This window comes from Carassius gibelio, chromosome A12, assembly GCF_023724105.1.
Source record: "Carassius gibelio isolate Cgi1373 ecotype wild population from Czech Republic chromosome A12, carGib1.2-hapl.c, whole genome shotgun sequence".
NCBI classification, from domain to species: Eukaryota; Metazoa; Chordata; class Actinopteri; order Cypriniformes; family Cyprinidae; genus Carassius; species Carassius gibelio.
Window position 1 is genome coordinate 3,551,550 of NC_068382.1, and position 26,777 is coordinate 3,578,326.

The 26,777-nt window shown below is 39.3% G+C and overlaps 1 protein-coding gene across 1 annotated transcript in view; it reads right to left on the reverse strand.

Annotated features, from left to right (window-relative positions):
- Positions 1-26,777, reverse strand: part of kcnh4b (potassium voltage-gated channel, subfamily H (eag-related), member 4b) — a 41,983-nt gene that overhangs the window by 6,617 nt on the left and 8,589 nt on the right. Inside the window, exons 3-16 of the mRNA XM_052610778.1 lie at positions 22,537-22,668; positions 21,976-22,106; positions 18,601-18,841; positions 18,250-18,407; positions 17,738-17,945; positions 12,918-13,112; positions 9,241-9,440; positions 5,615-5,864; positions 4,674-4,888; positions 3,886-4,295; positions 2,897-3,003; positions 2,741-2,817; positions 2,315-2,573; positions 1,153-2,172 (exon numbers count right to left, since the gene is read on the reverse strand). Coding sequence (XP_052466738.1) covers positions 1,949-2,172; positions 2,315-2,573; positions 2,741-2,817; positions 2,897-3,003; positions 3,886-4,295; positions 4,674-4,888; positions 5,615-5,864; positions 9,241-9,440; positions 12,918-13,112; positions 17,738-17,945; positions 18,250-18,407; positions 18,601-18,841; positions 21,976-22,106; positions 22,537-22,668 — 2,807 coding nt within the window. The 3' untranslated portion in view covers positions 1,153-1,948. The remainder of the gene's footprint in view (positions 1-1,152; positions 2,173-2,314; positions 2,574-2,740; positions 2,818-2,896; positions 3,004-3,885; positions 4,296-4,673; positions 4,889-5,614; positions 5,865-9,240; positions 9,441-12,917; positions 13,113-17,737; positions 17,946-18,249; positions 18,408-18,600; positions 18,842-21,975; positions 22,107-22,536; positions 22,669-26,777) is intronic.

Genomic DNA, 26,777 nt, shown 5'->3' on the forward strand with positions numbered 1-26,777 from the left:
GGGTGACGTGGCCTGACAGGTCGGGAGGCTTCCATCGCGGGGACGTGCTAGCCGCCTTCCGTGGTGCTGGTGACACAAACAGGGAAAGAGGGGGAAAAAATTAGGAGTTGGGGCGGTGATCTTGTCGGTAATTCTTCACTGTTTTGCCCCCATTCTCCACCACTTGTCATGGGGGGAAGAATCACTTGACAAGGGGTGCCTGAATGAAATGCCCTGGAGAGTGGATTTATTTATAAGTGTAGGGTGCCTGGTGAAGTCAGCTGATCCGCTTTCTGGTGGCTGGTGCTTCCCGTGTGCTCTCCGTGCTCTTCGGTGCCAATCAAAGTGAAAGTGGGTGTCCTGACGTGCTCCAATGTGGGTGGGCTGTTGGTCACTCAATGCTTTCTTTGCAGAAATGAGAGAGGGATTAGACCAGCGTTGCATTCGGTTCGAGAACCTCTTCTGAGTGCAGCGTGTACTGCTTAAGAGGGTGCAGGCTGATGGGGAGCAGCTGTGACCGATCAGTCGGTAATGAGGACGTTGATTTAAGAAAAAAATTAGAGAGATCTCTTAATTTTTCCAGAGCTGTATATATGCATAAAAGTAAATCTGCTCATCACATCACATCTCTTCGGTAGACTTAGATTAAACCACTGCATTCAAAGGAACGAGTCTTTAAGTTTTGAAGCTTGAAAATTGTGATTGCTTGAATTTTTAAAAGATTGACGAAAATGATGAGATGAAAAGTCTTATGGGTTTGCAAAAACAATGACATAATGCTCCTTTTTGAGTGAATTATCCCTTTAACAAGGAAAGCAGTTGGTTGTGTGTACAGCAATTATGGTGTATTCACCAGAAAAGTGAATCTAGATAAAGTGATAATAGTGTCACTGATCATAATGGGAACAATTTAGTTTTGTGTGTGTTTATGTGCATGTGTGAGAGATATTGTAGCTATATATATATACACACACACACATACATACATACATACATACATACATACATACATACATACATACATACATACATACATACATACATACATACATACATACATACATACATACATACATACATACATACATATATATATATATATATATATATATATATATATATATATATTTATATATGTGTGTGTGTGTGTATATATATAGAAAAAAAACTTACTTTGTAAGCACATCCAGGCCGCGGACTCTAACATTTTGTGATTTCTTGGTTAAGATAAGCAGGTTTTTGAAGTTGATGTGGCGCCAGTTCTTCCACACAATTACTGCCACTTTTTTTTGGGTGGAACAGGAAAAGGTTCCAGATTAGCCACTGGATCTGTGACCGACAGAGACACCCTGTTGGTGGAAAAGGGATTCAGTGATAAACTAGATGATTAACTGCTGAGCAGCTTTTTCTCTTTTTACTCATGAACTTATGAAATTCATAATGAATGGAAAATGGTGTTAAAATTCAAACAGAAATTTTGGACGCAGAGTTGATTATAGTCATTCCTCATTGTCAGTCCATCAGATCCAGGCACCATGTGGTCTCTGGGCTACAAATTCCTACACTGGACCTGCTCTCTGATGTCTCACTATCTTGGCCCAGCCTTTGATTACCCAGTAGGCACTCCTGACTGGTGTGCTCTACTTCAAATGGCCCCTCAAGAGAAGAGTGAACTACAACCGATTCCTTTGGAGAGGGTGGAGAATTCTCTTGTAGGAAAGTGGAAGGTACCACATTCTGATTAAGGGCCACCTCTGGAGTCCTGTGCTTTTCATCCACGGTTGAAGTGGGGTAGGTAAAGGCTGGTTCTGTGGAAAGGTGTAGGTGTGAATACAAGCTTGGCGTGACTTTGCTAGAAAAAGAAGAATTGCCCAATGTTTGAGGAAAAAGTATTTGCAAAACGGTGTGACTGGCTGATACTGGCATGAGCTCTATCTTCAGCACAAATGCCCAGTGATAAGCCCTCTGCTCAAGGACTTTCTCCAGGTGTTGGCCCCTGGGATCCTGGGTGGATGCTAAGGTGAGGGGAGCCAGCAGATAAGTGATGGTGGCTGATATTGGAGGGAATTGAGGTGTACAGGGAACTCCAGTCATGGGAACAGGGCTCTTTTGCTGTGACAGGAGAGGGTTGATTAGGCTCATGCTGATGAAAGTGTTCCTGTCTCTCAGTGTGCTGAGTGAAACCAGATTCACCTGCACATAACAGAGAAACATTTTAATCAATTGATGATGAAGACTTTGTAAAGTCTCTGCCAGCTTGTATATAAAAATACAGATGGTTGAATCGATAAAAAAAGAAGAAAGAAAAGCTACAGGTAGTTTGTGGCTGTACTACCAGGCCGGCTGTGACTCCAAGATGTGGACGCCAGGAGACCCTCAGGGACAACATGGTCTTTGTGCTGCATGTGGATGCTGGAACCCAAGATGTAGGGTGGAGACATACTGATGGAAGAACTGGACATCATGTTGATTCCATAGGGACAAGAGGACAAAGGTGCTGTGTAATGACGAACAGCTATCTGTGTTTGCAGGAGGTGCATTATGTGATGCAGATCCTTTGTTAGAATTGACACTTCCTGTTTCAGGTTGCCCATCTGGAATGAGTTGTTTTAAAATATTTTATTAAAGTATATATAAACATAAGAATCATAAAACACAAATAAACCATCAGTTGCCAAACTTAACTCTGAGTTTATACTGTAAATAGGAACATTTTATAAGGATTTAATGTCTCTGTCTTTAGGAATGAGATTGTCACTACCTTATTGTTGAGTTGTTCAATGGTCTCTTTCACTTCCTTTGTCTCCTGAAGCAGTGACTCTTTCACCTGATTATACCCTGCATTAAAAATAAGATGCAATGACCCAACTGGACAATATTAAATGTAACTTAGATTCTAAGAATAAAATATCCTTACCGTCCAGTGTCTTACTACCCAGTGATGTCACTGTACTAGTTTTGGCAGTGGTGTCCTCCACATTAAAACGAAACACATGTCCGTTGTCCTCAATTCCATCTACAACTCTGTGAAAAGCCATACAGTCAGAATATGTTATGCACAAATATATATCTACACAAAAAAAAATCTAATGTCTTTTTAAAGTCATTTAAACTTAATAGCATGCAAATATCAATTCATATTGTCTCACCCTGTATTTATACAGGGGTAGGCAACTCCGCTCTACCCAATAAGAAAACCTAAGTCTGTAACACACCAAAACTAAAAGTCAAATGTCGGCCAATGTTGAGCCATCATTGAAGATCTTTCAGCTCAGTTTTTGCAATGTGTTCCCCACTATCTGCACTAGTTGGATCCTGTTTGGCAACGTTTTGGGCAATTGAGTATTTTGAGTCACCTTTGGGAAGTCAGTGAGACAGATACCTCTGTTTTTATAGCTTACCAGAACCAGAGCACGGGAAGAAAAACAAAAGTGATGAAAGCGAGCAAAGGTTTTAAGAATGTACTAATTTTACCTGAGCATTCTAACGTGCAAACATTTTTAAATGACATATGGAATGAAGAAAGTGAAAACCAACTGATCAACAATAAATATACTTAGAATGGTAAACAAGTGCTTCTCTGTTTAAGGTTTATATATCAGCAGTCCTGGTTTTGGTGACCATTTTGGAATGACAAATATGACTGCTTACTGACACCAACAGTGGAGAATGTATGTTCTTTTTGTCGGTGTGTTCAAGTGAACCTTTTTGGCCTAGATGCAGATGACATGAGGTTGACAGCACAATTGTCTTTCATCGCTGCTAGTTATTCGATGACAGTTTGGTGTTTAACTGCTTTAAGGCCTCTTTTCTCAGCAAGTAGCAAATCACTGTTTTGTTGATCTGTGGCAGAAATGTCAAAATGTTGTATCCTTTTAAGTAGAATATACTGTCTAAGAATGTTACCTTGGACTAAGATCTGGTGGTCCAAAGCAGTTGAGAGTGGGGATGAGCAGTTTGGCAGGTTTGCGTCCAGTACCTCCAGAATCTGTCTGTGTCCTATGGATGGATTTGGGTGTAGATGAGGGAGGATGGGTTTGTTTCTGTAGTTTGTTCTGATGTTTAGGGGAAGGGTTTGAACTCCAGCCCCTGACAGGAGAACGACACTGTCGCAGGGTGTTTAACTGCAGTAACTCTTCCCCTAAAAGATTCCCCAGTGATGTACATCTTACTGGGTTGCTTAGAGTGGGCAGAAGAAGATTTCGGCATGTATTGGAATCAGGTGGGACATGGAAGTACTTGTCTAGATCATTAGCCTTTTCTACAGTGGATGGACCCTTATTCTCAGTTGTTGCACTGGAGTATGGGTAGTTCTGCTGCAATGAGAAAAAAAATGACGCCAGGGAATAGGTCAGAGACTGTACAGTATATAACTGAGATAGACACTGTATCATCACAATGAATGAGAAAAAATGGAATGTAAAAAGTAAAAAAAAAGTGATTAATTATAATAATATATAATAATTGGAGGAAAAAGTCAGGTCAGTAATGTTTGTATTTCTGCTTAAGTTCTCTGGTAACCATTGCTTTAAAGAGTGGAACTTTTAGATCGCTGCATAAATTAAGTCCATTTGTCTTTTTCTAAAAGACACTTTTTTATTTTTGTTTTTTGGAGCTTGAGCCAAGTCTTGAATGAATGAATGGTTTGGTTTACTATGTAAGTAAATAAGTGTGTTAAGAGATTGTAGACTTACCTCAGTCTCACTGCCCTCTCTTAGGTTGTATGTGAGGTTTAGGTGGATGTCACTAGTGAAGATGCTGGCATACTCGGTATATAGTTCAAGAACATCACTTAAACCTTTCATACTTATGTACTGCAGGTCACAATATGTCAGTGCCTTTACATCTGCATTCGTCTTGATCACGTGATTCTGGGATGGCAGGTCTGAGCCAATCAGATCTCCTTTTCCTGTAATGACATCAACACTAAATAAAATCAACTACTCTATTATAAGTCATTTTCATATAAATTTAATATTTAATTCTGTTTACCTATGTATAATACGATAGCTGTACTGAAAAAAAAATCTAAAAAATCTAAATCTAACTTTTTGTTTTCTATGTTTTCTTTTAATTTATTATACAATAATAAAGAAAAGACCTCTAACACTAGCTTACTCTATTCTTTTTCTATCGTTTTTTAAATTTTATTTATTATATTATTAAAAAGCCCTTGCTACGTGTACTGTGTTTAAGCTAACTGAGACTTGTTATAGCACTTGTATATCATTGCTCTTTTGTTGTTTTTGTTGTGCTCATTTGTAAGTTGCTTTGGATAAAAGCGTCTGCTAAATGAATACATGTAAATGTGTAGACCACATAGGCCAGTAATCCCACTACTAGAAGTATTTTTAAGACAACTGTACAGTTTTTAGGAAAAAACAAATAATATAGACTTCACTTCATGTTTGTACTTTTAATGTGTCTGGCACATAAGTTTGTTCTTGTAAACATGATTTTAGTTTTCATGGACTGGATAAGTCGAAAGTAGTTGCTGTGGTAATGGACAGTTGTACACCTGAAACATTCCATTAACATATTGTACATCAACATGTAACGTTCAGAAGGATAATCAATATGTAATGTCCAAATAACAAGTCAAAAGGTAGAAAAGCAACGAAGACATGTTACCAACCCAGAATAGCCAAGACCATGTTGTCCTTCAGAACCTCCAGTGACCCAGAACAGACAAAGTAGTTGGCCTGCAACGCATCCCCCTGTCTGATGAGATATTCCCCCGATGTACAGAAAGTGGTTTTGATATGGAGGGAGAGTGAGCGCAGGCAGCCCCTACTGGCACCATCAAACACGGGCAGCTGCAGGATGTCTTTGTTTAAGTGCATGGCTATATCTGCACGCAACTCGTCAGGAAAATCATGCAAGAGCTGCAGAAAAAAACAACAACATAAAATCTTCTTTACCATTGTTTCATAATACAAATTATTGTTTTCCCCTAAATCAAAAGGTTTGAAGGTTCAGACAATCTTCCTCTTCACTGGTGAGTGCCACTCAGCCTTATCTCATGATACATACTAATCTAGGGATGCATTAGAATGTAAGGGAATTGCCCCACAGAAATTAAGAAGCATTTGTACTCTGAATAAACTCTGTGATTAGATCAGAGGTTTTGTGCAAGACACAATATGACATCCAGAGATGTGCAGCCTACATTTCTACTCAACAGAGTTCACCAAAATCATCTTTTACTGTTTACTGGGTTATCTCAGCTGGTAAGGTGGTTGTTACTAGGCACTAGGCTCAGTAAGAGTGTGTTTACATTGCAACAGTGGAAGGATGCTGGCTTCACCCCATCAATGCCCACATTTTGTGTAGCTGCCATATAAGAACATCATGCTGTTGGTTATTCGGTGTGCAGGCAGGATCTGGTAATTAGAAATGTCAAGGAATGAGGTGTCAAAACTCTTTTGTCCTGCTACAGTGCTGGGATTTTCCTGCAACGTGTGCCTAACAGTGCTAAGCTTCACCAAACATGGGAATCTGTCATGATTGCAGCAATAAGCATGTTTGAATCTGTGACTGATGTAGGGCCCAGACCTTCATCCACATTACACAGGCTTTAGAACTTGGGGACAAAACCACCACTTAATCAATTAGAACCTCTTGAGATGCATTAGCTGAACCCCTTTCACCCCTTTTTATTTGAGGAACCTCTGAGATCTTACTTAATATTTTAACTAATTTAATGACACATTTGCTAGCTCATACAGTGAAGATCAAAATGAAAGAACAATTTACGAACATTAGATTTTTTTCAAAATTTGAAGGAATTTTAGTTGTGGCTATACCATGCTAGTAGGACAGTGTTTTATATGGAATTACATTTGGTTCAATAATAATGAACGAAACTTTATAAAACTGAACGTAACTATCAAAAATATGCCATTACAAAAGAAGAAAAACACTATGAAAATGAAAAATCAGTCGCACAAATTAAACTGGCTCTTCTAATATGCTTCATTCTGTGTAAATGTTTTTCAAAGATTCGATTTCGCTAATCGTGGATTCTGAATTCAATGCCATAGATTTCGCTTATGCTTCCCAGTTTTTTGTTTGGTGTTTTGACACAAACCTCTCGTGGGGGTGGGCTTAACAGTGATTTACTCTGATTGGATAGTGAGCTTTTGATGAACAGGTGCTCTCTGACCGGGAAGTGTAGACGTCACTCACATAGACAGTAAAAGAAATGGACACAGCGACCCCATTGGAACTCAATTGAGACAAGTGAAGCCCATTTTTTGCGTTTTTAGCACTTCCGTTTCTGACGCGCAGACTCAAACTAAGCTTGATGACGTCAGCAACCTGTCTGACAGATGTAAATCTTCTAGTAGCTGTGCGTGCAAACTGCCATCGTTAATCTTGCAGAGACGGCGAGCTTGAGCGGGGAGTTTTTTGGCGTGAGTGAGCAGGAGTAAGTATTCTGATTAATTATTTTGTATAGTATTTTAAAATGTAACGCCAGTACGCCATATTAAGTTAATTGCTTGCGAGCTTCTCCTCCTGTCTGTACGGTAATGCGACAGAGTTGTGTGGTTATGACGCAATCGTTAGCCTATTTTTACAAAAACTGTTTCTACGGGGCCATAATGTAACAATGCCCTTTATACATTGTCGTGTATCTTTAGAAATAAATAATGGACAAACGGAGTCTTTAAAGGGGGGGGGGGGGGGTGCTATTTCATGCATACTGAGTTTTTTACACTGTTAAAGAGTTGGATTCCCATGCTAAACATGGACAAAGTAAAAAAAAATAAGTTGTACGTTTAAAGGCCCGGTTTGTCACAAGTTTCGGAAAGTTTTTTTCGAGTATGGGTCTGTGTGACGTTAAATGGAGCTGAATTTCCTTATATGGGTCCTAAGGGCACTTCTCCCAGAAGAGCGCTTGCTCCCGTATAGCAGAGCACTGAGAGCAGAGACATTCACTGATCAGAGCGAGAGCGAAATGTCACAAAAGAAGTGTGTTTTTGGTTGCCAGGGCAAGACAACCCTGCACAGATTAACCCCCCCCGAAAAAAAAACAGCATTAAGGGACCAGTGGATGGAGTTTATTTTTACAGAGCATCAACGGAGTTGTGCAAGTGTTTTTGTTTGTTCCCTGCATTTCGAAGATTCTTGTTTTACAAACAAGGCCCAGTTTTACGCCGGATTTGCGTATGGTTTATTTCTTAAGGATAATGCAGTCCCAACGAAAAAGGGTCACGATCGTGTGTTGGAACCGCAGGCGGTGAGTAAAACTGCTTCAAATATCTCTGTGCTGTTAACTTAACTATCGGCGCGTGAGCACATCAAGTAAACAACATGCGATGTTGTCATCAAACTGCACTTTCCACATGTACACCTTAAAAAAAAAAAAAAAAGACGACATAAAGTGGAACTTAGTCATTTTCCAAAACCGCTAAGCAAATATATACAGTTTCAATACATACTACATAGAGACGTCCTGCTGTAGTCGTTGCTGCTGCTGCTCTTGTTCAATTTAAGCCTCTGGATCTGATTCTGGACCATAAATATACGCTGAATCTGACTGTTAGCCATGGTTTGTTTTGGATGATGTTTTTTTCCTCACGGTAATGTCACAGCTTCCAAACGCTCTAAACGCAAAAGCCTACTCGCGCTCATGATTCTTTAGCTCCGCCCACACGTCACGCCTCCAGCCGCTCGTGTTTTTCCGGGAAAAAACGATACAGACTATCTTTCTCTTATAAATATAATAAAACTAAAGACTTTTTGGAGTTCTCAAGATTAACAGGATATTGAGTGAAAACGAGCATTCCACCCCCCCTTTAAACGCCTCAAATGTAAAGTTATTCGCTGTCAAAGTGACGCCAAAATGAATGGGAGTCAATGGGAATGCTAACGTAAGTGAAGTTCTTCTACAAGATGGCGGAACCCGGCCAACTTCAACTTCCGGTCGACTTCCTTGCCGCCTGTCACTCAGTGGTGCACATATTGGAAAGCTCTCGCGGTTTAAAAAAAAAAATTATGCACGTGACTGCCACTTTTGCAGGGTAAAGAGAATCAGACCGTGCACACAATTATAAACTAAAAAGTAGCATAATTTTTTATGGAGTTGTGCAATAATGTAACGTTATACAGTATTTAAGATATATTCCCCAGCACCTTGGATGGTGTGTTAATATACTACATGTGGTAAAAATGATATCTCTGCACAGACTAAAATAATTTAACATTAAATATAAATAAATAAGAAAAAATTAATGATAATGCCAAGCACTTTCTCACCTCATTGACATCGATGCCATTATTCACAGACCAGGTGGTCTGGAAATATTCCAGCATGCGTTGTTTCAGTTGCTGTGGGAGCCGGTGAACACGAATGAAGTCCTTCAAATCTTTCATGCGCGTGTGATATAGTGAGCGACGTGAGTACATGCGCTGGATGATGGCTGTTACATTCCCAAACACCACAGCATGCATGAGAGCTGTGTAAGAGAAACAACTAATCTGATTCACCATCTAACAAACTAGAAATAAGGCCATTAAAGAGGCTAATGTTAAACATGTAATGTTAAACACGTGACATTTACAGTACAATGAAATAAGTCCATGAACCTGTTTGTGGCTGTTATTATAAATCCTGAGGTTCTTACTCATGGGTTGTGGGGAAGCTCTAAACTACATTTTCTGAGACATTAGTCTAGATGTTTGTGTTGCTCATCATAGAAGACGATGTTAATAATGTTAATCATTTATAGAAAAGTTGTTAGTTTCTGGATTTTTTTATTCTTCTTTCGGTTCAGATTTAAAATCTACATTTTGCATGACATTTAGAAGCACTGTAGTGCTTTGATGACATGGCTGTATCCCATAAATCTTCATGAGAATGTGAGAATGTCCTTGCTTATCCTACAAGAAGACACTGTTTCTTAATTATTAATGATTAATGACAGCATATGGTGCTTTTCTGTGACCATTGTTTTTTTGTTTAATTGCTCACACATTAAAAGTGGTTGGATAAGATGGAATAAGATGCACCCTGGGACAAGATGATTATTATTTGTTCTGTACCCTGTACAATATGTGACCAATCACGGAAAGTAGAGACACAAGTCGGTTCTGGAGCATTTTGAGTTATTCACAGATTTCGAAAGTGTAGTCTCCAAGCTTTCCAACGATGTGTAACTCATGGAAATCTGATAATATTTGGAGAAGTTGTGGCCATTTGAAGGTAGGCACTCAAAAAAGCTCAAAAAGCTGAAAATAGCCTCTGAAGATTGTGCAGTTCTCAGTGCTGCCAGTGACAATGGGGCTCATTTACATCTCATTTAGATAAGCCATACCCCCTGCATTGCAACGACAGACACAACGGGAAAAATCGAACCGCATACTATTAATAATAAAGGAGAATGTGCATTGTAAATGTCAGTAATTTATCTTTTTTGACTTTTATAAAAATGATTTAGTGGCTGAAATATGTGAGTTTGATCTTTTTATAAAAAAAATTTTAATCTTTCAAATTTGGCCATCATTTTTAATGTTATTATTCTAATGTTTATGAAAACAAAAAGTACATATTGATGCTAATTTTATTTGTTATTTGCTGGTTTTCTATATAAAACTTGGTGAATTGATTTCATTGTGTAGCATTAGGACTTTTTTAACAGGACTCTGTAATTACCGATGAGCTAGCTAATAACAATATGTAGATATGGGAAGGTCTAAACATGGACTAAACATGAGATAACGTGTGTTCTTAGAATGAACACAAAACGACAAACTTTGATGTTTAAGGAAACTCACCCCATAAGAACAGAAAAGTATTCTTGAAGATCCGAAGTTTGCACTGTGCGTTTGCCTCTAAATGTTACGGATTTCCCCATTTCTCTGTATTATACCCATCAAATGTTACTATCGATATAGCCTCTGATATCTTACGGTCCAACTCGTCTGACGCCAGTCTAATACATTCTTCATCGTCGTCATCTTCGCTCAGTTGTAGATTAGGGATATTATACAGTCTTATTATGCTGCTTTCATCGTCGCTCAGATCGTCTTCAGAATCAGTGAACGCTTGTTTATAAGCATCCGGCTTGTCGAAGAAGTACTTCAAAGCATTTTCGGTGTAACGGCCACGGTTCAGCTCGTCTGCGTTCATCTTTGCGGTCCATCTTCATTGAATTTTGATATCAGATAGAGCCGGCCAGAGCGCTGCATACTAAGTAGCCACGCGTCCCTCGGAGGGCGGGGGCAATAACAAAAGAAACAAAAGCAGGCTTATCCAGTATGGAAATACAGACAGACAATGAAACGCCCTTACTGGGCGCCCCTACATTGAAACCTCTAAATATACCAATACTGCTATCTCAAACACGGAGAGGCTTCTTTGTGATATCAACTAAAAGATTCTGCAAAAAAAACGAAAATCACCAATTTTGAAAAAAAAAAAAAAACGCTTCTTTCTCATTTTGCTCGAAAGTTGTGCTGCCGACTTCTGTCACTGGTATCTGTGACGGGTCACACATTCTCCATTCCTACCCAACAGAAGAGGGTCTTTTTTTTTTTGCATAGTGACGGAAGGTGTATGACCACCATGTCTCTTCTCCAGGCAATGATGTATGCGAATGGTGAAGTTAATGTGGCATATGTTGAAGAATGTGTCTTTCAGCAGATGGATTCAATACTTAAATAGATTCTTTCCCCACTGCTTGTGATGTAGATAATGTGCTGTGGCCAGACTAAAATAGGAGGGAGGTCTTACATTTTGCATGTGTTTTTGACTTTTTGTGTTATTTATTTATTTATTTGTTTGTTTTCCAGAAAACCCATTATCTTACTAATGTTTTTTTCCTGGTTTTCTCCAGTTAGGTATGGAATGTGTTTCATATAAAATACATGTGTTGAAAAATAAAGCATTTTGGGAATACTACAAATGACCAAAATAGGAGGGAGGTCTTAAATCCTGGGATGCACATCTTACATCCCAGTTATTTGTTATTATATTGCATTTGTGTGTGTTTTTATGTATACCTGAGTAGGTGTGCATTACTGTAAAATTATTTTATAACCATGTAAATTGTAAGTTGGAGATCTATATGTCATTTTGCTACAAAACACAATTTTGGGCAGAGATAAAACAGTTTTGGATGCAGAGTTTGCTTCTACTAGATAGTACTGCACAATGTTTTTTTTTTTTAACTGTACAATTTTTTTTTTACAATTTATTGGTTTTGGGACAATGAAAAATTTGTGCAACTGGCATTGGCAAATTTGTGTAAACAATTGTGAAAACATTTGTTTTAACTAATTGTGGACATTTCAGCCTGGAGCAATGGCTGATGAAAATTCAGCTATACCATCAAATTAATAAATTATTGTATTTTATTACATTTCAATACATTAAATAATATTATAAACATATATTAAAATAGAATAACATTATTTTAAATTGTAATATTATTTAACAATTGGCAGAAACGTGCAAATTTGTGGGAAAACATTTGTTTTAACTAATTGTGGACATTTTAAGCATTAAAATGCATTGTGTGTGTGTGTTTATTAATTTATATTTGAGTAGGTATAGGTATTATGTGGTATTTTTTCACCTTCATTTTCTTTCCTTTTTCTTTTAATCAAAATCAATGGAAACAAAAATAAATAAAGAAAGAAAAACCCATTTGCAGGGTTTGATTTTTTTATGTATGTTTATAGTTTTGGGACAATGGGCAAAATATTCAATAAACATACAAATAATTGGGAAAAACTGTAAAATGGTGTTTAATAAATGTGTGAAATTTTCATGCTATGTGTGTGTCTTTGAGGTTTTGTCTATAGAGTTTTGAAAAAAGGAGCTATATATTTTTTTAGAAATCATGTGTGAGCAATTTTCAAAAGCTGTTCAAATGCAGCAGCACATTGTGACAAAAATAATTGTCTAGGATACTGTGGAAGTTACAGCTTACCCCCAATGAGCATAGTGCAAATAGAGAAAATCTTCTCAGCATCAGTGTTGGCACAAACGTTGCCGAAGCCCACACTGGTCAGACTGCTCAAGGTGAAATATAAAGAGGCAATGTAAGCACTGCGAACCGAAGGACCACCAACTGTACTGTTGAAATAGGGCTTGTCCAAACGCCTGCCCAGCTCATGTAGCCAGCCTGAGAGAAAGAAAGAAACATCTTATATTGTCAAATATAAATACAGTCTGCTTTTAATAAAAATAGTTACTTTTTAAGGGTGCTCATTCTTCAAACATGCACACACGTATATATAAATTTATACATATATACTAAGAACTCTTTCAGTGAGCAAAAAATTAAGAGATAAAGTCTTAGTATTACACTAATTGTACATTATGATGATGGTCAAATTTAATAATAATTATAATTTACTGTACAGTACAATAGTAAAATTATAATACTAATATTTACAATGCTGTTCAACAGCTTGATTTTTAATGTTTTATTTTAATTGACATTTTTGTCTTATGCTTATCAGGACAGCATTTATTTGTTTATTTAATGTGTTCAAAACAAATTATTTGTAATAAGTTTGTAGTCAGTAATTTTTCCTAAACCTTGGTAGTATGAATGGTAGTAAAGGTGCATCTCAATTAATTAGAATGTCATGGAAAAGTTCATTTATTTCAGTAATTAAACTCAAATTGTGAAACTCTTCAATGCACACAGTCTGAAATAGTTTAAGTCTTTGGTTCTTTTAATTGTGATGATTTTGGCTCACATCTCAACAAATTAGAATACTTCATAAGACCAATAAAAAATAAATAAATAAATTAATTAATTTAGTGAATTGTTGGTCTGGAAAGTAGGTAAATTTCCTGTACATGTACTCAATACTTTGTAGGGGCTCCTTTTACTTTAATTACTGCCTCAATTCAGCGCGGCATGGAGGTGATCCTTTTGTGGCACTGCTGAGGTGGTATGGAAGCCCAGTTTTCTTTGACAGTGGCCTTCAGTTCATCTGCATTTTTTGGTCTCTTGTTTCTCATTTTCCTCTTGACAATACTCCATAGATTCTCTATGGGGTTCAGGTCTGGTGTGTTTGCTGGCAAGTCAAGTACACCAACACAATGGTCATTTAACCAACTTTTGGTGCTTTTGGCAGTGTGGGGAGGTGCCAAATCCTGCTGGAAAAGGAAATCAGCATCTTCAAAAAGCTGGTCAGCAGATGGAAGCATGAAGTGCTACAAAATGTCTTGGTAAAAGGGTGCATTGAGTTTGGTTTTCAAAAAACACAATGGACCAACACCAGCAGATGACATTGCAACCCAAATAATCACAGACTGTGGAAACTTTACACTGGACATCAAGCAACTTGGGCTTTGAGTTTCTCAACCCTTCATCCAGACTCTAGGACATTGGTTTCCAAATGATTTACAAAACTTGCTCTCATCTGAAAAAAGGACTTTGGACCACTGGGCAACAGTCCAGTTCTTCTTCTCCTCAGCCCAGGTAAGACGCTTCTGATGATTTCTGTGGTTCAGGAGTGGCTTTACAAGAGGAATATGACAACTGTAGCCAAATTCATTGATACGTCTGTATGCCTTGACCCCAGTCTCAGTCCATTCCTTGTGAAGTTCACTCAAATTCTGGAATCGATTTTGCTTGACATTCCTCATTAGGCTGTGGTTCTCTCGGTTGGTTGTGCATATTTTCCTTCCACACTTTTTCCTTCCACTCAACTTTCTGTTAACTTGCTTGGATACAGCACTCTGTGAACAGCCAGCTTCTCTGGCAATGAATGTTTGTGTCTTACCCTCCTTGTGAAGGGTGTCATTGATTGTCTTCTGGGCAACTGTCAGATCAGCAGTTTTCCGCATGATTGTGTAGCCTAATGAATGAACCTAACTGAGAGACCATTTTGAAGGCTCAGGAAACCTTTGCAGGTGTTTTGAGTTGATTAGCTGATTGGCATGTCACCATTTTCTAATTGGTTGAGATTTTTTGGTTTTTGTTAAATGTGAGCCAAATCATCACAATTAAAAAAAAACAACAAAAGACTTAAACTACTTCAGTCTGTTTGCGTTGGATTTATTTAATACACAAGTTTCACAATTTGAGTTGCATTACTGAAAAAGTATTCCATGATATTTATATATATTGAGATGCACCTGTATATATGTTACCGAATCACCTGCCTCACCAGCGAAACCAGGCTCCTCCTACACCCGTTCACAATCACCTGATTACTAATCATGGACACCTGCATCCACTTACCACACCATTCAAATACACACTCCCCCCAGTCATTCGACAGTCGGTCTCAAGGTTTACAAGCTTCTCAAGTGGATCCCTTACCTAAATGTCAGCCTGTCGATCCTGGAAGCATCTGCTGTCTATTGAAGGACAAGAAGTTTCAGCTCAGATAAGACTGTTTTCTCTAATTCCATTGATTACTTCAGTTTTGATTCTCCTAAATTGGAAGCTTCTCCTCAATTGCCTTAATAAACTCACCTGCTTGTTTGAATCTCCCTGTTTGCTTCCTTGACCAGTTGTGACAATATACAGGTGCTGGTCATATAATTAGAATATCATCAAAAAGTTGATTTATTTCACTAATTCCACTCAAACAGTGAAACCTCTATATTATATTCATTCATTACACACAGACTGATATATTTCAAATGTTTATTTCTTTTAATTATGATGATTATAACTGACAACTGAGGAAAGTCCCAAATTCAGTATCTCAGAAAATTTGAATATTGTGAAAAGGTTCAATAATGAAGACACCTGGTGCCACACTCTAATCAGCTAATAAACTAAAAATACCTGCAAAGGCCTTTAAATGGTCTCTCAGTTTAGTTCTGCAGGCTACACAATCATGGGGAAGTCTGCTGATTTGCCAGTTGTCCAAAAGACGACCATTGAAACCTTGCACAAGGAGGGCAAGACACAAAAGGTCATTGCAAAAGAGGCTGGCTGTTCACAGAGCTCTGTATCCAAGCACATTAATAGAGAGGCGAAGGGAAGGAAAATATTTGGTAGAAAAAAAGTGTACAAGCAATACGGATAACGGCACCCTGGAGAGGATTGTGAAACAAAACCCATTCAAAAATGTTGGGGTATTTACAATTATTTTCGAATATTTCTTCACTTTCAACATTAATCTATCAAGCTTCTATTTTAGTGCATGGAGATTCTTTGTTTAATTGACAACAAAGTATATACATGCTTTTTATTCAAAATGTGGCAGAATTCTCTTCTTTCTCAATTTCTTAAATTATTGAAAATTATGCAAATGTAAAAGTTAACCTTGCACATGTTGTATACCAAAATGTATAAGCAGCTCCAATTCAGAGCACATACCTAAAATGTTTGTATGGGGCAAAATTTGCTGTGAACCAAATTAATTTCAGCAAGTCTCTTGCAAAAGTCCCGAACAACATAATGGCAGACACAACCACCATTGGCCCCAAGGCACTCCCTAGCTTCATATATGCCAAAAACTGATGAATAGCTTCCACGTACTTGACTGTGAAATGCGCATAACCGCACACAGTCAATGATTGAGTTGGACTTTTTACAGTCTTTTACAGCAAGCTCTAGGACCCATGTGGGCTAAACTCTGGATCATTTCCCTCTGATTTGGCACAAAATACATTTAGTTACCACATCTTTCAAATTAAATTTCTCAGTTAGGTAAAACCACCACCACAACTCTATGTACTACATGTCAAAACTGTTAAACTTAAATTCAAACATAAAACAAAACTGAATAAGACAGAAATTTGCTAATTTTCTACAGTAACATTAAGATTATATTTTAAATCTAATTATTTTCATTAAAATGAAAACAATTGTTTTTAGCTACATCTATACAAAATGAAATGTTTTATGAATAATTTTACACTGCAATGTAAGCATGGAGCATGTAACATATATATTTATATTTATACTGCATAGAATTACAGTTGAGAGCTGTCATTCTTGTTTTGTAAAGATATTTTACAAAAGAAAACAATGTTTAATGCACTAATCTCCAACTGCGCCAATACCAACCAATTGCCAAGGTAGTTCAGAATGTGAAGGAAACATAATGTGCACTTTGTGAGCATGCATGAAGCCAAAAATATATTATATTTATAAATAATATAAATATATAAATAACCTTTTCCTTAAAATATGAATCTCAGTGGTGTGTGATAAGGCATAATCTTACATTAAAGTACACGTTTTTTAGATCCACAAACACAAACCAGTTTCTGGTCTAAGATCCAAGATAGATTGAGACAAATGTGTTTATTCAGAAGGAGAAAAATAAAGTGCAGCAGGCATTATCCCATTGCTAACAAGTTAGCATTTTAGTAGTTCCATCATCCTAAGGTTGATGTTTTTTTTGTTTTTTTTATAGGTGTTGATATTGAAGTCATGTAACTGTTGGTGTGGTTAGTTTAAAGCCTACATTTAGCTTTATACTAATGGCAATTGTATTTAGGTTTCAAAATTCATAAAGGTTGTGTTGAACAAAATGTTTAAGAATCATAAACTTTTGCTTGTCACTGAATAATAAAAAAAAAGATTTAAAAAAGCCAACAGAAAAATTCTAGCTGGTCACTTTACATGTTGGTCAGATGGTCTCTTATCCTATCATATCCTATCCCTAAGTGGGCGTTTTTGGCCAGAATAAGCATCAATGTGGCATCATGCCGATAGTCAAAATCTGGTTCTGTGAGACTCAAGGAAACATCCCTCATAACTTGATAAGAACACGAAGCAGCTTTTTCAAAGATTTAACACAACCGAGTGTTTGAATATCTCACCATTGTCCCAGGCTCCATTGGCATTGGTCTCCATCTCTTTGCGTCCAATGATGTACCAGATGCAGGCCATCCAGTGAGCCAGCAGAGCGAACATCGACATGAGCAGTGTTAGTACCATGGCGCTGTACTGCGAGTACCTGTCCAACTTCTGCAGCAGTCTTAACAGACGCAACAATCGCACAGTTTTCAGCAGGTGCACTAGAGACGTCTTGAAAAGCACAAACATGGGTGTGTCAATAGCTTGTGTAAATATTAATACCTAGTAATCACATAATTTGATTGCTCCAAAAAACAAAAAAGTACTTTGAAATACCTTGGAAAACAAACATGGTAATCATTTTGTACCATGACCTACTGTATATATGTAGATCATGGTTCCACCACAGAACTTCTTTGTAAAGGACTTCTGGAGTTTTCTTTGGAACCACCGTACCCTCCCCATTCTACTATTTTTATATAAGCCATATGACTGGCAAATAAAATGCTTTCTACATTCACACATGTGAACTTACAACAGTAATGTTAAATGCATAGAGCAGGTCAAAGGGCAGCGCAGCCACCAGATCTACAAAGAACCACGTTGTAGCGTAATGCAGACAGATGGAGCGAGGCTCGTACACCACCTGCCCTGATTGACTCACGTAGGTGGTGCGAAAGTTAAGAATGATGTCTGAAAGAGAAAGAAGATCAATTAAATTTTCTTGAAAATCTCCTTTTATCTTTTACTTTGAATCTCTTTTGAGGCATTCATACACTCATGTATTACTGGTGGCAACTGACGTTTTTTTGTGTTGATGGTAAACCATACGATTCAACAAGGAATGTTCTTTCACTTCAGAGGCTTGCTTTCTTAGTAAACTCACCCAGAATAAAAAGCATTTCCACTGCGATGTCGCTACCTATCGTGCTCCTGCCTGCAGTCTCCAGATCACTGTACGCTGTGAAACACACATTGTATGGCACGGTCACAGCAACGTAGAATGTAGCCAGTAGAATCATCCAATCCCACAATGCTTTGGACACACTATAATGCAGCAGGATGAATCGAGACTTCTGGACTGCTGCCACTTTGTACTCAGGCAGGGATGGTTTTTCAAACATGTCCTGAGGGAGAGAGGCACAGTTTAAGGAATGAGAGCAAAGAAATTCAGAGATGCGTTCTCCTTTACAATCTCAGCTTCTTCAAGGCACTAGTGAGATCTAAGAAAGAGCAAATAAGGCGGTTTTCTAAAGCCTCCTCCTCCTATACCATTTAAAATGTTACGTTTTTAATTGATTGTGAATATATTTTAAAATGCAGTTTATTCCTGTAATGGCAAAGCAAAAATGTTCTGAAATATGCTTGGGTGATGGGTGCTGTACAGAGAGTACTTAAAACCTTTCCTCATATTTTACAATATCCACTCCCATAGGTCATATAAAGACAATTGACAAGCTCATCATCTCAGGTCATGATTAGTTTGAGGCAGCAATCCATGTGGTTTCTAATCCTCCATGCTCTCATTTTCCACACTCTTCATTAAAGTTAAAGTACAGACCCATTGTGTCACCGAACATTTAAGACCCCCCCCCCACCACCCCAAAAAAAATCACAACAATCTAACCTTACATTGCATAATAAGAATTTAAAAATGGGGGGAAATATCATTATGAATTAAATGTTTTTCTCTAATACACATTGGCCACAATTAATGGCACCATTTTATTCAATGATTTTGAAACCTCCATTTGCCAGTTTAACAGCTCTTAGTTTTCTCCTATAATGCCCGATGACGTTAAAGAACACCTGATAAGAGATCAGAGACCATTCCTTCATCCAGAATCACTCCAGAGTCTTTAGATTCACAGCTCCATGTTGGTACTTCTTCTCTTCAGTTCACCCCACTCATTTTCTTTAGGGTTCAGGTCAGAGGACTGGAATGGCTATAACAGAAGCTTGGTTTTGTGCCCAGTGACCCATTTTTGTGTTCTTTTTGAGGTTTGTGTTTGGATTACTGTTCGGTTGGAAGATCCAAACATGGCCCATTATAAAATTTCCAACAGAGTCAGTCCCATTTTTATTTTTAATTTTTTTGATTTGCCAGTCCCGTTTGAAGTTCCTCTCATGTCTGATAACTGAATATGCTGGGGATTGTTTTTGGATGAGCTAGGAGAATTGCTCTCCCAAACAACGTGCTGTTTGACAATTTTATTTTAAGGTTTTCTGAGCCCCAGACTCAACTATTTTCTGCAATTCTCCAGCTGTAATCCTTGAAAAGTCTTTGGCTAATCAAACTCTCCTTTTCACTGTGCATTAGGACGATATAGACATGTCCTCTTCCACCCATCCAACCACTGGCAGTAGGCTGAGTAAAGGACGATGAGAGTCCTTTTCCCTGGCCACTTCCTCCAGTTTATCCTGACGGATGACAAAGCATTCCCAGGCCAGCCGAGTAAATCCTACAGCATGTCCTAGGTTTCCCCCGGGGTCTCTTGCCATTTGTATGTGCCTGGAACACCCCCACTGGAAGGTGTCTGGGAGGCATCCTGCCCAGATGCCTGAACCACCTCATCTGGCTCCTTTCAATGCAAACGAGCAGTAAAACAGTGACACTTCTATCCTGGAAGTTCAAACTTTAGACACTGTGAGAAGAAAACAAGGTTGTTGAACTCCTATCCTTGGGGAAACATTTCACTCCCTACCTGAAGCAGGCAATCCATGCTTTTCTGGCTGAGAACCATGACTTCAGGAGCTCACCCTCAGTAAATGTTGGAAGTCACAGCCTAATAAAGCCATTATATATAAATAAATAAAGCTGAATCGGTTTGTAAACGTTGTTGTATGTGAAACTTTTAAAGAATGCAAGGGAAAAACATTTTTGACCACATCATTGTCATGTAAACATAGTCTAAAACAGAATGTCTGATTATGTGCACAGTCCTGAACCATCAAAAGTGTGAAATGTTTAAGAATTTACATCTGTCTTGGAGTAACATTTTAGCTATGGAATTTACAATAAATGATGAATTATTAAAATTGCATAAAATTTTCTGGCACTAACATGTTGCTAAGAGAAAAAATTATACTTTTTTGTGATTGAGCAAGTGAAAATATGTATAGGACACATTCAAATCTCAACTACTACTACTACTACTACAAAAAAAGGTTTGCCCTGCTTGTTATGCTTTTTTGCCTATTTTTCTCTAAGTCGGTTGGAGTGTGATGGAGCGAAGGCAGGTGGCTCTGCTGAGAATGAAGTTGTGCTGAAAACATGACCATCTGTTCACAGGAGCGATAGGAAATGTGACCTGCCAATCTGGCCTCCTGTTCTGGAATGGCCATGTAACATAACAACGAGGACTAGACATCCTTTATACTTGTGGCCTGCACCTTTCACACTGTTTGAACATTGAGTCAAATGTTCACCGGAAAATGAGGTCCTGCACAGATCCTATGCTTTACAGTAACTGTAATTCACAATCCCATGATTAAAAAATAAAAATCAATGGTAATAGGTCGTAGTGGACAGATTATTTCAGGAGGAAAAAAGAAAATCCGGTACAAAATTAAAGTACAAAATTATTAGAACTGAGGTTGTCTGGATATGAGGAAAGTACATTTATTTTTAAGCCTGTAAAGCACTTCTAGTAACAAGCATGAAGAAGACAAGCATCACTATTATCATCGCTCCTTTGTAGTGTTGGTGATTTGAGCAAACCCCAGCAGTAACTCGTCCAACACCTAGAAAACCCTAACAACTACATATCATTGTCAGCATCATGGCAGGGCATTGCACACATTCAAGAACCATAGAAACTTATTGTCAAATGTATTCTAAATCTGTGATACCGTAAATAACTTGATAATATAATTTTTGCTCTCAATGCATTGTAATATTGTAAAATGTTACAAATAGGCTTGAATTTAATAGGCATTTTCTCTTTCTAGGAATTGGAAATCAATAAAAACTTTTATTGTTAATAACTTTTATGTTAACATATAGTTATTATTAGCGGTGTAATGAAACATCAATCAAAGGATAGAGGCATCAAAGGACTACCAATATGACATATCGATAAATAAAAAATATCTACATATATTTTCACATATCCATAAGGTCAATAAAAGATTTGTGTAAAAAGATGTCGAAATGTCACTAGGATGTCATCAAATACTTGATAAGTTTTAAGAAGTGATTACTACAAAACATATGTTTTGGTTTTCGCTGTTTTAGTATGTAGTTTATACATTTACTCACCTGGCTTAAGTTGACATTTTTTTTGCTGTCACGGGTAAACTGGCTTGTTAGCTGGTAAATCATGGTGTGACCTCTCCTTCTGGCTTTACTGAAATGAGAGTCTCCAGTGGTCCTTTTGAATGGCTTATTATCTGCACAAAATGAAAAAAGCATTAACGGCCTTGATAGTTTACAAATCATAAACATTTCAAATTTTCTAACTGTATGATTGCACCAGAGTGTCCATGTGTTTTAGCAGTTATTTGTTTTGTGGATGCAACTCCAAATGCCCTTGAAGACTACTGATTACACTATCCCTTAACACAATTTGGCATGTGATGTTAGCTTTCACACTAAAGTGGTTTAGCTTCTATCTAAAAGATATAATCTTTTTGTCTAGAAGCTCCTCTTACTGCCAGGTCTACCTAAAGGCTATGCTGTGATCCATTGTACATGTGCCCTCTAGACTTCAAACATGCGATTTCTTATCAAAATTTCAACAACCAAAGGTCAGTGTTTTCCCAAGTAATAATAAAAAACAAATAAAAAACTAGTGAGACATGTTTTTAGTGTAGACCGTACCATCAGTTCTGCTGCTGTGATGGCTCTTATCTTTTGTTTCTGTGATATCCTTGAATGAAAACAGAAAAAGCACCATCTCCCCCTTTTCATTCTTAATGGGGACGATGTCCAGCAGACACCAGAATGAACTTCCTGTGATAACACACCAAATAGAGTTACAGAATTACACACTTACATAAAACACTGATAAAAAATATCTACTTTGCAATAAAACAGTTTCGCTACAGAAGAGCTACATTAGTAGTGGGGTGGTGATTTTGAAGCAATTAAACTTACAGCTTGTTCACTACTAAATAAGGTGACCAGATTTTAGAGTGACCAGGGATAATATATATATATTCAATTGTTGTGGGTTCCATATCAATATTATGCTAAATAAACAATTAAATAATAATAGTTTTCACAAAGTGTAAACATACTGCAGTAGTGTAATTACAAACTTTTTTAATGTTGTGATTTATCTATAAAACATTATTGGAATAAATCAAGTCAAGTCAAGTCACCTTTATTTAAACAAAATACATTGCGTCAAAGCAACTGAACAACATTCGTAAGGCAAACAGTTTGTCAATAATGCAAAATGATAGTTAAAGGCAGTTCATCATTGAATTTGGTGATGTCATCTCTGTTCAGTTTAAATACTGTCTGTGCATTTATTTGCAATCAAGTGTCCCCAACTAAGCAAGCCAGAGGCGACGGCGGCAAAGAACCGAAACTCCATCGGTGACAGAATGGAGAAAAAAACCTTGGGAGAAACCAGGCTCAGTTGGGGGGCCAGTTCTCCTCTGACCAGACGAAACCAGCAGTTCAATTCCAGGCTGCAGCAAAGTCAGATTGAAATCACTTTAATAACAGTAATAATCATTACTCAAACAAAAATCATTGTGATTGGCCTAGCAGTGCTTCTTGCAGTTCTCTTTTAGAGGTTAACAGCACTGGATATCACTATATGTGTCACTCTGTTTGACTGTGTTCACATCATTCCAGGTGAGAGTGTGGTGTGGGGAGAGACTTTGATTTGAGCAAGGATCAGGTTTTCTGAGTGTCTGTGTTTTCTTTCTCTCTCTCTGTGTGCATGGTCAGAGAGGTTGGTCTCTTAGCTGTGTGGGGAGTGAGAAATGGAAAACTTGGAGTTTACATGGAAGAACACAGTGTTTCCTTTCAGATCCCAATATGTCAGTCACTGACAAAGGGTTACATATGTAACCAAGACATTTCACAGTGTTTTGGTTTTCAAACAGATTGTTCCACTCACCTGCAGCCTGACTCCAGCGACTCTACAGAAGTAAATAAATGCACTATCCATCCATTATCTAAGCTAATGGATGGATAGTGCATTTATTTTTTGTGCAAAGTTTAAATTATATCTGGAATCTACCAATTTATAATTTCTTGTTTATTTAACTGTTCAGTATTATACTGTAAATTTCACAAAAGGATGTGATTACTGCAGTCCTTGTTTGTGTGAGATGATTTTGTGTGACACATTTGTTCGCTGTTATGCAGATGACACTGTTTTTATATTTCCTCATGACTTGACAAAACTCCTAAGTTTTCCAATTTGTAATAATTTATTAGTGTATTAGCACTCCAGCAGTTTGATAATACCTAAAATATCAAAATCAACTGTGGGCAGCAGTTCCCTTTCAGTCAGTCACGTTCAACGTTACGAATGGGATCTCACCCAAGAGCCCAATCACCTTCGAGTGGTACAAAACGAGCCAATGGTACACAAAGTACCTTGGTCTGCGGGATTTGCATCGCGAGCTCCGCCCGCAGAGCGGGTATATAAGGAGCAACGCGAGCAACTCGCATTCAAGCTTTCGCTTTGGAGCCGAGCACATCGCTTGCTGCAATCACCGGAGTGTTACAAGCAAGAGCTGGTGTTGGTGTGACGGTGTGATTCAGCGGTTCGTCTGGGTTTCCTGATAGAGCCGGTCCCTCCAGCCGACATGAAGTCCGGCTTTTACAGCCCTTACTTCATAGTACCCAAGAAGACAGGTGGGTTACGGCCAATCCTGGACTTGCGTGCCTTGAACCGAGCTCTGCACAGACTCCCGTTCAAGATGCTAATGCCCAAGCGCATTTTCGAATGCATTCGTCCGATGGATTGGTTTGCAGCAATCGACCTGAAGGACGCGTACTTTCATGTCTCCATTCTTCCTCGACACAGACCGTTTCCTCGGTTTGCTTTTGAGGGGCAGGCATATCAGTACAAGGTTCTTTACGAAGGTCACGGAGGGAGCCCTGGCTCCTCTCAGGGAACAAGGTGTCCATATCCTCAACTACCTCAATGACTGGCTGATCCTAGCTCACTCTCGAGAGCGGTTGTGCGAGCACAGGGGTCTGGTGCTCAGACACCTCACCCGACTGGGTCTTCAGGTCAACTGGGAAAATAGCAAGCTCTCCTCTGTGCAGAGGATCTCTTTTCTCGGTATGGAAATAGACTCAGTCGCCATGTTCGCGCAGCTTACGAGCGAGCACGTGCAGTCACTGCTGAATTGCCTGAGACAATTCGAGGGCAAGAGAGTGGTTCCACTGAAACTGTTTCAGAGGCTCCTGGGGCATATGGCATCCGCGGTGGCGGTCACACCGCTCGGGCTACTCCATATGAGACCGCTTCAGCACTGGCTTCACGACCGAGACTCGAGATGAGCATGGCAACAGGGCACATTCCGAGTGACCATCACTCTGGCCTGCCGCCGATACTTCACCTGTGGTTGGACCCCTCATTTCTAAGGGCCGGCGTGCCCCTAGAACCGGTGTCCAGACATGTTGTTGTTCCTGGACAGGACACCGACTTCAGTGGCATGTCAATTGCCTCGAGTTGCTAGCAGTACGTCTTGCTCTGCACCACTTCAGAGCCCTGCTGAAGGACAAGCACATTCTGGTCCGTACGGACAACACTGCGACCGTAGCATACTGTACATCAACCGTAAGGGTGGTCTACGCTCCCGCCGCATGTCGCAACATGCTCACCATCTCCTCCTGTGGAGTCACAAGCATCTGAGGTCGCTTTGTGCCATTCACATTCCGGGCAGGCTCAATCATGCAGCCGACGAGCTCTCACAGCTGCAGTCTGCATGTCCACCAGACATGCCTATGCTTTGAAGTGGAACCTCTTCGTCACTTGGTGTTCTTCACAGCATGAGGACCCCTGGAAATGTCCGATTGGGTCAGTGCTTTCCTTTCTTCAGGAGGGGTTGGAATGAAGGCTGTCTCCTTCCACCCTCAAGGTCTATGTGGCCGCCATTTCGGCGCACCATGACCCTGTTGAAGGTAAGTCTCTTGGGAGGCACGATCTGATCATCAGGTTCCTGAGAGGAGCAAGGAGGCTCAATTCGCCTCGCCCTCAGCTAGTCCCTTCTTGGGACCTCGCAGTGGTTCTATCAGCACTGCAGAGAGCTCCCTTCGAACCCTTGCTCTCAGTAGAGCTAAAGTTTTTATCTTTGAAAACTGCGCTCCTGACGGCTTTGGCTTCGCTGAAGAGGGTCGGGGACCTGCAGGCATTTTCAGTTGACGAAGCGTGCCTTGAATTCGGGCCGGCTAACTCTCACATTATCCTGAGACCCCGGCCTGGGTACATGCCCAAAGTTCCCACCACTCCTTTTAGGGATCAGGTGGTGAACTTGCAAGCGCTGCCCCTGGAGGAGGCAGACCCAGCCCTGGCACTGCTCTGTCCAGTATGTGCGCTCCGCACCTACATGGACAGAACTCGGTGCCTTAGGACCTCAGACCAGCTCTTTGTCTGTTACGGAGGCCAGCAGAAGGGAAAGGCTGTCTCCAAGCAGAGGTTATCCCACTGGATAGTGGATGCTATTGTCCTGCCGTGCCCCCTAGGGGTGAGAGCTCACTCAACTAGGAGTGTAGCTTCCTCCTAGGCGCTGGCGCATGGCGCCTCCCTAGCAGGCATGTGTAGAGCTGCGGGCTGGGCAACACCTAACACATTAGCGAAATTTTATAATCTCTGTGTAGAGCCCGTGTCCTCCCAGGTACTCACCCTCCGGGCCAGTAAGGACCTGCTCGGTGTCAATCCGCTTGCTGCGCCATTCCACTCCGCGGACTGGATGCATGTGCTATTCCTCTCCAGTGAGATCTTCAGTCAGAACCCTGGGTTCCTCCAGCACTGTTGATGTCCAACACTTGTACATGCCCTTTGGTCAGCCCTGTGTGGGACTAGGTGCCTCCATGTGTCATGCTTCCCCTTTTCTGGGTAATCCTACGTGTGTATGTACACAGCA